The sequence below is a fragment of the Lepus europaeus genome, chromosome 2 (genome assembly GCF_033115175.1).
Source record: "Lepus europaeus isolate LE1 chromosome 2, mLepTim1.pri, whole genome shotgun sequence".
Classification (NCBI taxonomy): Eukaryota; Metazoa; Chordata; class Mammalia; order Lagomorpha; family Leporidae; genus Lepus; species Lepus europaeus.
Genome location: NC_084828.1, coordinates 77,115,057 through 77,128,691, shown reverse-complemented (window position 1 = coordinate 77,128,691; position 13,635 = coordinate 77,115,057). Strand labels below are relative to the sequence as shown.

The window sequence follows — 13,635 nt, the reverse complement described above, 5'->3', positions numbered from 1 at the left end:
TATCTTTCTTGCCTAATGGCTCTGGCTAAAACTTGCAGGACTGTATTGAATAGCAATGGTGAGAGTGGGAATCCTTGTCTGGTACTGGATCCCAGTAGGAATGCTTCCAACTTGTCCCCATTCAGTTGAACACTGGCCATGGGTTTGTCATAAATTGCCTTGATTGTGATGAGGAATGTTCCTTCTATAACCAGGTTGCTTAAAGTTTTCATCATGAGAGGCTATTGTATTTTATCAAATGTTTTCTCTGCATCTTTTGAGATAATCATGTTTTTTGTTCTTTAGTTAATGTGATATATCACATTGATTAATTTGAGAATGTTGAACTGTCCCTGTATACCAGGGAAAAATCCCATTTGGACTGGGCAAATGATCTTTCTTGTGTGTTGTTAGATTTGATTGGATACTATTTTATTGAGGATTTTTACATCTATGTTCATCAGGGAAATTGGTCTATAGTTCTATTTCTCTGTTATGTCTTTTTCAGGTTTAGGAATTAAGATGATGCTGGCTTTATAGAAGAAGTTTGGGAAGATTCCCTGCCTTTCAGTTGTTTTGAATAGCTTGAGAAGAACTGGAATTAGTTCTTTAAATATCTGATAGAATTTAGCAGTGAAGCCATCTAGTCCTGGGCTTTTCTTTGCTGGGAGGGTCTTTATTACTGATTTAATTTTTCTTGGTTATAGTTCTGTTTAGGTTTTCTATGTCTTCATGGCTCAATTTAGGTAGGTTCTATATGTCCAGGAATCTTACCCATTTCCTCTAGGTTTCCCAGTTTGTTGGCATGCAGCTCTATGTAGTAATTCCTGGTGATTCTTTTTTATTTCTGTGGTTTCTGTTATTACATTTTCTTTTTCATCTCTAATTTCATTGATTTGGGTCTTTTCCCTCCTTTTTTTTTTGCTTAGTAAGGCCAATGGTGTGTCAATTTTGTTTATTTTTTCAAAAAACCAGCCTCTTGTTTCACTGATCTTTTGTATTTTTTTGTTTCAATTTAGTTGATGTCTTCTCTAATTTTAATTATTTCTTTTCCCCTACTAATTTTCGATTTGATTTGCTGTTGTCTTTCTAGGTCCTTGTGATGCATTGATTGCTCATTTATTTGGTGCCTTTCCAATTTCTTGATGTAGGCACCAGTTGCTATAAACCTCCCTCTTAACACTGCTTTTGCTGTATCCCATGTTATGATATGTTGTATTGTTGTCTCATTCGTTTCCAGAAAATTTTTAAATTTCTCTTTTGATTTCTTATATGACTCACTGTTCATTCAGGAGAATTTTGTTCAGTCTCCATATGTTTACATATGTTTTAGAGATTCTTGAGTTGTTGATGTCCAGCTTCATTCCATTGTGGTACTAGAATGATATGATTTCGATTTTTTTGAATTTGCTGAGACTTGCTTCATGACCTAGCATGTGTTCTATCCTAGATAAAGTTCCATGCACTGGTGATAAGAATGTGTATTCTCAATCTGTAGGATGAGAAGTTATGTAGGTATCTGTTAGATGCATTTGATCTATAGTGTCAATTAACTCTGTTGTTTCCTTGCTGATTTTCTGTCTGGTTGATCTGTCCATTGCTAAAAATGGAGTATTGAAGTCCCGCATTACTATTCTATTGGATTCTATGTCTCCCTTTAGATCCATTAACATTTTTTTAAAAAGCCCTTCTTTGTCTCTATTAACAGTTTTTGTGTTAAAGTCTATTTTATCTGATATTAGAATGGCTACACCAGCTCTTTTTTGGTTTCTGTTAGCATGGAATATCTTTTTCCATCCTTTCACTTTCCATCTGCATGCATCTGTGTTGGTGAGATGTGTTTCTTGTAGGCAGCAAATAGATGGGTTTTTGTTTTTTAATCCATTCAGCCAGTGTGTATCTTTGAAATGGATTGTTGAGTCCATTCACATTCAGGGTAACTATTGATAAGTAATGACTTGGCCCTGTCATTTTTCCAGACATATTCCTATTGTTTACTTTGGATTTCCTGTGTACTTTTACTGGGAGATTTTCTGCCTTCACTTCCTTTCATAGTGATGACCCTGTTTGTATATTTCTGTTTATAACACATGCTTAAGCATCTTTTGTAATACTGGACAAGTGGTAACAAATTCTTTCAGTTTCTGTTTGTTATGTTATAGGGTCTTTATTTCACCTTCATTCATAAATGAGAGCTTTGCAGAGTACAGTATTCGGGGTTGACAGTTTTTTCATTTTAAGGCTTGGGCTATATCTTGCCATTCTCTCCTATCCTATAGGGTTTCCAATGAGAAGTCAGCTGTGAGTCTAATTGGAGATCCTCTGAAAGTGATCTGGCATTTCTCTTGTGCCAATTTTAGAATTTTTTCCTTATGTTTTACTATGGAGAGTTTGACTACAGTGTGTCATGGTGAGGATCTTTTCTGGTCATATCTATTAGGAGTTCTATGTGCTTTCTGTACTTGGACAACCATTTCTTTCTCCAAATTAGGCAAGTTTTCTGTAATTATTTCATTAAAAACACCTTCTAATTCATTCTCTTGGTCCAGGCTTCAGGAACTCCTAAGACCTGGATGTTGGCTGTTTGATAGTATCCCATAAATCTGTGACACTATTTTTTAGTTTTCTTATTTCTTTTGTTGTTGTTGTTGTTGTTGTTGTTGTTGTGTGTGTGTGTGTTTGGTCTGACTTGGAGGAGCCAAGATTCAAACCAGCGCCCGTATGAGGCCAACACTGCAAGCGGCGGCTTTACCTGCTACGCCACAGCACTGGCCCCACTTCAAATAGTTTTGATATTCTTGATTAATGAGGTGATCTGCAGTTAGAACCAGAGATGAAGTAGGAATTCAGAAAATGTTGAATGAAGAATAAGAAAAGACATTCTGAAAATTTAGAATTCTGTTAACTCTCGTGGAATAACAAGAGTTATGTAACTGATAAATTGTATAGTTAATTATTTATAAGTATTTGTAAAGGACATTTTAAAATAATTGTGTCTGATTTTTGTTAGAGATATTATAACGCTAGATTCATTAAGCAATCTAATGCTTGCACTTACTAACTTCACTCTGCCAGTTGTGAAATGAAGGGGAATTTTTATGGTATTGATATTATTTTCTCTGATTATTTTAGGTATTATTTTAGTGCATGACTTAACAAATAAGAAGTCATCCCAAAACTTGTATCGTTGGTCACTGGAAGCTCTCAACAGGGATTTGGTACCAACTGGAGTCTTAGTGACAAATGGGTAAGACCAGAATTACTTTATAGTTGGTTTGAAATGTTATAGCAATCACATGAATTTATTCTCCGAAATAATACTTCGCAAGTGTTTGATTTGCAAATATTTTGTCCCATCATATAGCTTATCATTTCATTCTCTTAACAATGTCTGTAACAATGCAATAGTTTTCATTTTGATGACGTCTTCTAATTTCTCTATTTTTCTCATATGGATTGTGATGTCATTATCATGTCTAAGAACTCTGTCTAATCCAAGATCCATACACATTTTGTCTTCCACAAATTTATAGTTTTAGGTTTACAATTAGATATTTGACCTAAAGTTAGTTTTGTATGAGATATAAGATTTTGGCTGATATTAACGTTTGCCTGTGAATGTCCAATTGTTCCAACAGTATTTGTTGAAAAGTTTATTCTTTCTCAACTGAATTGCTTTCTCTACTTTGCCAAAAAATATATTTATATGGGTCTATTTCTGGATTCTAATTCTGTTCCATTCTATGTGTCCATCCTTTCACCAATACTTCACTGCCATTATAGTTGCATGATAATATTAAAATTGGGCATTGTAGTTCCTTTCACTTTATTCTTCTACAACATTGCTTAATCTTTCCATAAAAATTTGAGAATCAATTTGTCTAAATCAACAAAAACTCTACTTGGATTTTGATTGAAATTGCATCAAATTCATAGGTCAAATCAGGGAAAATTGACACTTATTGTGTGGTATCTTCTAATTCATGAACACAATATGTCTCTCATTTGATTTAGATCCTCTTAGATTTCTTTTATAAGTATCAGCATAGTTTTATGCATACAAATCCTATATATTTTTTAGAAGTTTATACCAAAGTACATATTTTAAAGCTATTATGAATACTGGTTTCTCTTCAGATCGTATAAATCTTTCACCTTAAAGCTATTATGAATGATATTTTTTAAATACCAGCTTCAAATTGTTCATTGCCAGTTGTATAAAGTAATAAAATTGATTTTGAGTACCAATCTTGAATCCTGTGACCAGAGTATTGTAGTAGAATCCTTAGGATGTTCCACTAAGACAGGTTTATTTCCTTCTTTTCAATCTATGTGCCTGTAGTCTTACTTCTTGACTTATTGTACTAACTATGACTTCTAGTGTGGTACTAAATAGAATTGATGGAATTAAACATCTTGTTCCTGATCTTAGGAGGTGAACAGTCTTTTTTTTTTTTTTTTTTTTTTTTTTTTTTGACAGGCAGAGTGGATAGTGAGAGAGAGAGAGAGACAGAGAGAAAGGTCTTCCTTTTCCGTTGGTTCACCCTCCAATGGCCGCCGCGACTGGTGCGCTGCGTCCGGCACACTGTGCTGATCCGCTGGCAGGAGCCAGGTGCTTATCCTGGTCTCCCATGCGGGTGCAGGGCCAAGCACTTGGGCCATCCTCCACTGCCTTCCCGGGCCACAGCAGAGAGCTGGCCTGGAAGAGGGGCAACCGGGACAGAATCCGGCGCCCCGACCGGGACTAGAACCCAGTGTGCCGGTGCCGCAAGGCGAAGGATTAGCCTAGTGAGCCACAGCGCCAGTCAGGTGAACAGTCTTTTTTACAATTAAGTATGATGTAGGCTTCTGTTGATATCATTTATCAGTTGAAGAAGAAATTCTCCTTCTATCCCTAAGTTACTGCTAGCTTTGTCATGCATGTTAAGTTTTGTGAGAAGCTTTTTCTGTATCAATTGATATGGACATGTGTGGATTTCTTCTTTAGACTGTTAGTGTGGTGGATTAGATTGATTGATTTTAAAATATAAAACCAGCCTTCTATTTCTTGGCCATGTTTTATTATTCATTTATATTTTGCTGGATTTGATTTGCTAATATTTTCTTGAGAATTTTTGGCATGTTCATTAAGGTTACAGGACTGCAGATTTTGTCCTTTTAACATCATTGATTGGTTTTGGTGTGAGGATGATATTGGTCTCATAGAATAAATTGGAAATATCACTTCCTCATCTATTTTCTTAAAGAGATTGTATATTTGGTATTACTTCTTCCTTGAATGCTTGGTAGAATTTACAAGTGAGGCCCTTGGAGACTTAAGATTTCTTATTTTAAAGGTATTTATTACAAATTCAATTTCATATTTGTAGTAATTGTAAGAGTATTCAAGTTGTCTGTTTCATTTTGAGTCAGCTTTGGTAGTCTATTTTTTGAGGAATTTCATTTAAGTTATTAAATTTATGTAACTAGAGTTGTTTATAGTATTTGTGTTTAACCTTTAGTATCGACATAGTCTGTAATGATAATACCATTTTTCATTCCTGATTTTGCTAATTTGTGTCTTCTCTGCTTTTTGATCAGACTTGCTAGAGGTTTACTAATTTTATGGGTCTTTTCCAAAAAAGCTTTAGTTTCTTAAATTTTTCTCTATTGTTTTTCTGTGTACAATTTAATTGATTTCTGCTCTTGTTTCCTTCCTTCTTACATTGCATTTATTTTGTTCTCTTTATGGTTTTGTAAGATATGACCTTCGATTTATAGCTGGAGACCTTTCCTCTTTGCTAATCTAAGCATTTAGTGCTATCAAGTTCCCCCTCTAAAACTGCTTAAGCTGCATCCCACAAGTTTTTGTTTTATTTTCAAATTAATTTAGCTCAAAATATTTCCTAATATTCCTTGGTATTTCCTCATAGACTGTTTAGAAATGTGTTGTTTACTTTTCAAGTATTCAGAGATTTTCCTTTTACCTTCTGTTGGTTTCTAGTTTAGTGTCATTAGGACCCAAGAACATACTTTGTGTGATTTCAGTTTTTTTATATTTGCATGCCACCAAATGATTGATATGGGACTGAGTGTTGGTCTCTGTTGACTAAGTTCTCAACATCTTTGGGATACTAATTAGGATCAGATGCATGCATGCACAATTTTGAGAATGACTCCGGGGGTTCATGAACTAGTTCATGGAGATGCCTTCTCAAACTCCACCCTCTTTACAATCTCCCCAAAACTTTGCAGTTTGCTGAGCCCTCATTGTTTGTCCTCTGGATCAACAAAACAAAAAGCTGGGGGTTTAGTTACCTTCTGCATCATGTGCTTGTGCAGCTGTGCCCATGTCCAGGTGAAGTAGCAGAAGGACAATGAAAAGAATACTCATAAAAGCAATTAGAGTTGGCCTCACCCTCTTGGAATTACAGCTCCAACAATCAGAAAGATTTCCTTTTCTCTATATTCCTTAGCATTCCTTTTTTATTACAGCATTTTCTACCATCATGAAATTGCCCAAAGATTGGCTTTTGAAAAAAGGATTAATATACTGAATTTTCATACTGTCTGCAACCATTTGGAGTCCCCTTGTTTCTCTCCTTAAATCAGAACTATCAGACTTCTACAGTTCTCTGCCTACACAATGACCACTTTTGGGTTTGAAGCTACATTGCATTCTGAAAGGTGATACGGAAGGAAAACAAAATCATAAACTCACTGTTGGTTCAATGATACTTTAAATTCTGGTCTTCTTCCTTAATGGGCCTGCTACTGTTCAGTCTGCTTCATACTTTCTGTCCAGGTTTTATGGCTGCATTCACTGGGAAAGACAGCGTAGAGTTTCCTTCTTCCATCTCACTGAGTACAGAACTCCATCTCCCATTTTTTGACTGAAGAAAGTCTCTTGAAGATTTTTATTTTCTATGTAGAGGTCTGATTGTTTTGTGAAACCTAAATGTAGTGTAAGTTTGACTGTGTACATCTGTATTCCTGGATGACCTCCAAAGGAATAAACATAACTAAATCTTTTCATTTCAAAGTCAAATAGATATTTCCTGTTTTGTATCTCAGTTCTTTTCATCATTGATATCTTTATCAGTCTAGTTTTTGTATAACTGTTTTCTATTGAAATTATTACTGCTCAAGAACTTTATTTGTAAATTTAGGGTTGAGACAATGTATTCATATCAGAAAGAAATATGCATTGGTGTCAAAGAATTTAAGGTGGCAATACCAATTAAAGTTACAATCACATTTTGACCCAACAGCTTCATTTTTATCTATAAATGAATCTACAAATGTATTAAGCAACATTAATACATCAGTGCTTCATTGACATCATTTGTAACAGCAAGATTTGAAACAATCCTAATGTCCACCAATAGAAGTTTCATTAAATAAATAGCAGTATGTCCATATACTAAAGTTCTAGTCAACATTTACAAAATAATCAAGTAGACCTCCATGTATTAAAATAGATCTACAAAGGACATATTGTTAGGTTTAAAAAGTCAAGGTGCAAAGATTATGTATCATATGCCTCCTATTGTGTAAGAAAGGAGAGAAATAAGAACATATACTTATATAAAGATCAGTGGAAGAATAAATAAACTTAAAAAAGTTACCTATGGGAGGCCAATGAAAATGGGTGTAGGGATAAGGGTAGGAACAAGGCCGCTTATGTCAGGTTAAGTTTTGAACCACATAAAAAGATCTAACTAAGTTGTATGTGTTTTTTACCTAATATAATTTTTAAATTTTCATTCACAAAATTTCAAACATATACGAATATAAAGAATAGAAAATGAACCCACATATACTTGTCACTTGGTTTCAACAACTGTCAACATATGGCTAGTCTTGCTTCTTCTATACCCATCCCACTCTGTATCTTCCTCTACCTCGAACTGTATTATTTTGAAGCAGATGTTAGAAAATTACTTCATATATCATACATACTTCAATATGTAACCTTAAAAGATAAGGATTTTTAAAACATAGCCAATATATAATTATCACACCTAAAATTGAACAATAATCCTTTAATAAGTAAATATTATTTTAATTTCCTCAGTTTGATTCATAAATATTACAATTGATTTTTCTAAAGCAGTATTTAAGTTGCAGGTTCCACTTCCTTTTTTTCTCATAGTTTATTTGTGGGAAAAGATGGCTTGCCTTGTACAGTTTCTTGTATTCTAGATTTTCCTCAATATATCTCTATAGTATCTCTTAAACTTGGTTCCTGATTCCTACATCTTCTCTAAAGCAGTAGTTAAATATAATGGGCTTGAAAGTTGCAGGGGTTTTTGTTTTTCCAAAAATAGGGCTGCACATAAAATAGGATACTTAGTTGTCTGTATTTGTGATATTAAAGACTTATCAACTTTATCCATCCATGGTAAAGCTGTCTCATCAACTTTTCACTTAATGGTTAAAGAATTTCAAGATCACATTTCAAATTGGATGTAAGATGTTATGGAAGAAAGGAAACCATAAGCTAAAAAGATGTATGCATTACATATGTTAATGTGTAATTGTACAGCTCTATGTGACAGACATATATGTGTGTCAAAGATGATGTTTAGAGGAATATATGCAGTATTTTTCGTGTGAGACAGAATTAGTGAGTGTAGGAGAAAGTAACTGTCCTAAAGGAAGATACTCTTAAAACCTTATTCTCAAATCAATCAGAATTCAGTTTTGGATCATGTCTCCTAAATTAATGTTGATGTTGGTAAGAAAAATCAAAGGCCTTGAACTCCTGCTATTATTGGGTTTGATGAGTTAAATGAAGTGTTAATACTTCAATGAGATAGGAGATTACATAGTTCAAAACAGTTGTGTTTCAATGCTGAACAATAGCTGAGTCTCTGTAAGACATAAAGATTATAGTGCAAGATATAAAGATTTAGTAACTTTGCCCCCTACCTCAATTCAGCTTACTCAAAAAGAAAGAAAAGTAGTGTCAAAGGAAGAAAAATAGACATGCTTGCCTGGGTTGTATTGACTGGGTTTTGCAGTATTGATTTAGTGTCATAAATTGGGTAAAATCATATTTTACTATGTGTTATAAATTCAGCTTATAACATGTCAGAAATTCAAATTATCCTAAATGTGAAGAAAATTTAAATTGATTTAACAACAATGGGTTTTATGTTCCTTGCAGTAATGAAAACTATTATTTATATCACCAGTCTATCCTTTGGGTATAGAAAAGAGGATTATAGTGGTCAGTGGTCCAAGGCCACTAACCCCAACTAATTCTTACTGCCTATCCTCTGCCTTCCTTGGCTCTTATGTCATTGCAAGTAATTGTTTCTGCTAAATTATTTCCTTTTACCATTCATTTTGCATTTCAGCAGTTTCAATTTCCAATTGTTTAATCCATCTGTCCCCAGGCGGTAGTATCATCTATATTCAATGTGTTCTAGTTTTCAGCTTCCCTAGTTCTTATTTTCCTGAAATGATATGTTCTTTATTATTCATAGTCACAAGTATGTATGGGAGATATAGAGCTTAGGTATACCCCCAAAAGGTACCCAGAAGCTTGCTGTTTTCCCCTCTGGCAAAAGTGTCATACTGTACTCCTGGTTTTTCTCTGAGTGGTTTAAATCTGTTCTCTGCTTCTACACTGAAAAATTTCTGAGCTGTTAGTGTTAGTTGACAGGGCTTTGAGGGAAGTCAAGTCAACTATCATTTTTTGGTGGGTACTCAGTTGTTCAAGTAGTCTACTATAAAGACAGTAATAGGGTGGGGCAGACTTGTGACACAGCAGTTAAAATGCCCCTTGGAACATCTGTATCTCAAATCACAGAGTCTAGGTTTGAGTCCTGGCTCCAGTTCCAATCCAACTTTCTGCCTGTATATACCCTGGAAGGCAGCAGATGATGGTTCAAGTACTTGGATCCCTGTTAACCCATGTAGGAGAACCGGATAGAATTCTAGCTTCCTGGCTTTTGCCTGCCTGACCCAACATAAGCTGTTGAAGGCATTTGGGGAGTGAATCAGTGGCTGTTCCTCTTTCAGGTAAATAAAAATGAAAATGAATTAAACTTTAAAAAATGAAAAATAAAGACACAGTGAAGCAAATTTTTTGAGTTTTAGATGAATGATTGGAACATGATAGATGGTGAGAATAGACTAACAAATGAACAAATAGAAATCAGTTAATTATCAGTATAATAGTATAGTTGCACTTAAGTATTACACATCTGTATGGTAAATGTAAATTCTGTTCACTTTTTCATTATTATTTATCACAGGGATTATGACCGGGAACAGTTTGCTGATAACCAAATCCCACTGTTGGTAATAGGAACTAAACTGGACCAGATTCATGAAACCAAGCGCCATGAAGTTTTAACTAGGACTGCTTTCCTGGCTGAGGATTTCATTGCAGAGGAGATAAATTTGGTGTGTATTTTAACTAATGGGTGTTTGTATTATTATCTGGTAACAGCAAAACCAAAGATGTGTTCCAGTCATGTATTCTAGTGAAAGAAATATATGCTTGAAGTCAGATTATTTGGGTTCTAGTCCAAAATGTAGTCAAGATTGCAGTCAACTTAGCTAGATAATCAGATGGGCATAGTCTTTGAATTTGTAATCTGTTGGGATGTTAAAGCCTTATTCTATAAATAATGTAAGTCGTGGGTTTTTTCTTTTTTTATTTTTTAAAGAAAGATTTTATTTAATGAACACAAATTTCATAGGTACAGCTTTAGGGATATAGCGGTTATTCCCACCCTCCCACCCCCAGTCCCATTCCACCTCCTACTCCCTCTCCCATCCCATTCTTCATTAAGATTCATTTTTTCATTAACTTTATATACAGAAGACCAACTCTATACTAAGTAAAGATTTCCACAATTTGCACCCACATGGACACACAAAGTATAAAGTACTGTTTGAAAACAAGATTTACAGTTAATTCTCATAGTATAACTCCTTAAGGACAGAGGTCCTAAATGGAGAGTAAGTACATAGTGACTCCTGTTGTTGATTTAATTGTTAAATTGACACTCTTATTTATGGCGTCAGTGATCACCCGAGGCTCTTATCATGAGCCACTAAGGCTATGGAAGCCTTTTGATTCCACAAATGCCAGTATTTAGACAGGGCCATAAACAAAGTGGAAGTTCTCTCCTCCCTTTAGAGAAAAATATATCCTTCTTTGATGGCCTGTTCTTTCCACTGAGATCTCACTCACAGAGATCCTTCATGCAGATAATTTTTTGCCAGTGTCTTAGCTTTCTATGTCTGAAAGCCATGGGCTTTTCAGCCAGGTCCAGATGCCTTAAGGGCTGATTCTGAAGTCAGAGTGCTATTTAGGGTGTTTGTCATTCTATGAGTCTGCTGTGTAGACTGCTTCCCATGTTGGAACATTCTCTCCTTTTTAATTCTATCTATTGTTATTACCAGACACTTGTTCTTATTTATGTGATCCCTTTGACACTTAATCCTATCTATTTGATCAATTACACACTTAACATGATCACTTTAACATGTAGGGTAGCATTAGTACCTTAAGAAGACTTCTTAAAGTCACAACAAAAGTAATTAAATGGATTAAAGTGACACTATACCTTGATGACTCTTACTTTTAAGAAATGTCTTTGGGCTGGTACTGTGGCTTGGTGGGTAGGGCTGCTGCTTGCAGTGCCAGCGTCCCATGAGGGTGCCTGTTCGAGTTGCAGCTACTCTGCTTCTGATCCTGCTCCCTGCTGATGTGCCTGGGAGGGCGGTGAAGGATGGCCCAGGTCCTTGAGCCCCTGTACCTGCTTGGGGACCTGGAGGAGGCTCCTGGCTCCTGGCTTTGGACTGGCCCAGCTCCAGCCATTGCAGCCATTTGGGGTGGTGGGCCAGTGGATGGAGGATATCTCTCTCTGTCTCTGCCTCTTTGTAGCTCTGCCTTTCCAATATATAAGTAAATCTTAAAAAAAAAAAGAAAGAAAAAAGAAAAGAAAAGGAAACCTCTTAGCTTTTATAAAATTTACCCTATAGCAACTGAACAGAAATATGAGAAAATTACAAACTGTTAACCAGGAGTACTTCTTAAGGCCTCATTTATATAAATGTATGCATGTATAAAAGATCAAATTCCTTCCTGAGATAGCTAGTTCAGTTAGAACTGGATGCTAAAGAGGCTAAGAAACAGTACTCATATAAGTCAGTTTGCATTACCCAAGAAAGGATGTTGGTCAGCAGCTTCTGTCATGACTGTATGTCATTATTCACAAGCAGGATTTCTTTGACATATTGTGCTGTCATTTCAGTTACGCAGCAGTGGTGACATTTTAATAATACTAATGGCCAACATTTACACTAGTGTTAGTATATTCCAACCACTTTTCTAATGCATTCATAATTATCTCAAACGCATCTTTACACCAACCCTATAAGGTAGGTACAACTTCCGCACTTTAAAGTTGAAGACAAAAAGCAGAGCGAGGTAACTAGGACAGAGTTACACAGGTAACATTCTGACTCCAGAGTCTGTGCTCTGTAGTTAAGCCTGTTTTCCATTTAATTATCCTTCTTACTCACATGTAGAATTTTGGAGCTGAGAGAACTCTTAAAAATTTTCTGGACCAAAAGTAACCCAATCCCAACAGCACAATTATATTACCAGCAATAACTGTGAAAATTTTTGAATAACTACCCCACAGCTGGAGATTTTTATTCATAATGTCTGGCAGGAGTACCAGGACTCTATAATTTTAACAAATAATTCAGGTGATTCTAATGCCCTTACTTTGTGACTCAACATTTCTGAAAACTACTTGGTTCCATCCCACCTCTACCCCCTGGTGGCTGAGTCAGCTTGTGCCTACCATTCTATTGTTTGTCACATTGTGTTTTACAATGAAAGGTGCCTTATTCTTCTTAGCTACCACCATGGAATATTCAGTGTAAATAACCCAGGTAATAAACACTGGACCATGATATTCCAGAGGATTCCTGACATAGAATAGTATCCTTGTTGAAGAAATGTAGAGATTATTTTGTTTGAAAATTAATTTCCAAAGGGAAATTTAGCATTGAATATCCTTAATTTGTTCCAGTGATTGCTTTTAATATACGTCTGAATATATCTGTTTCCAGCCCCTGTGGCTTTATATAACAGTCATTTAGATATGTTATCTTTACTGGCTTTACAGAGGCAGGGCCTTTTTTATTTTATTTTTAAGATTTATTTATTTATTTGAAAGTCAGAGTTACACAGAGAAAGAAGGAGAGGCAGAGAGAGAGAGAGAGAAAGAGAGAGAGATAGAAGTGTCTTCCATCCTCTGGTTCACTCCCCTATTGGCAGCGACAGCCAGAGCTGCTCCGATCCAAAGCCAGGAGCCAGGAGCTTCTTCCAGGTCTCCTACATGGATACAGAGACCCAAGGACTTGGGCCATCTTCTACTGCTTTCTCAGGCCATAGTAGAGAGCTGGATTAGAAGTGGAGCAGCCAGGACTCAAACCAGCGCCCATATGGGATACCAGCACTGCAGGTGGCGGCTTTACCAGCTATGCCACAGCGCCAGCCCCAGGGCCATTTTTAGTTAGCAAGATGTAAGAGGGGGCCGGCACTGTGGCACAGCGGGTTAACACCATGGCCTGAAGCACCGGCATCCCATATGGGCACTGGTTCTAGTCCCGGCTGCTCCACTTCTAGTCCAGCTC

The 13,635-nt window shown here is 35.9% G+C and overlaps 1 protein-coding gene across 2 annotated transcripts in view; it reads left to right on the top strand.

Moving 5' to 3' along the window:
- RABL3 (RAB, member of RAS oncogene family like 3) overlaps positions 1 to 13,635 on the top strand; it is a 57,153-nt gene that overhangs the window by 31,380 nt on the left and 12,138 nt on the right. For both annotated transcript variants that reach the window (XM_062176978.1, XM_062176970.1), the window contains exons 4-5: positions 3,112 to 3,226; positions 10,227 to 10,377. In XM_062176978.1, coding sequence (XP_062032962.1) covers positions 3,112 to 3,226; positions 10,227 to 10,377 — 266 coding nt within the window. The remainder of the gene's footprint in view (positions 1 to 3,111; positions 3,227 to 10,226; positions 10,378 to 13,635) is intronic.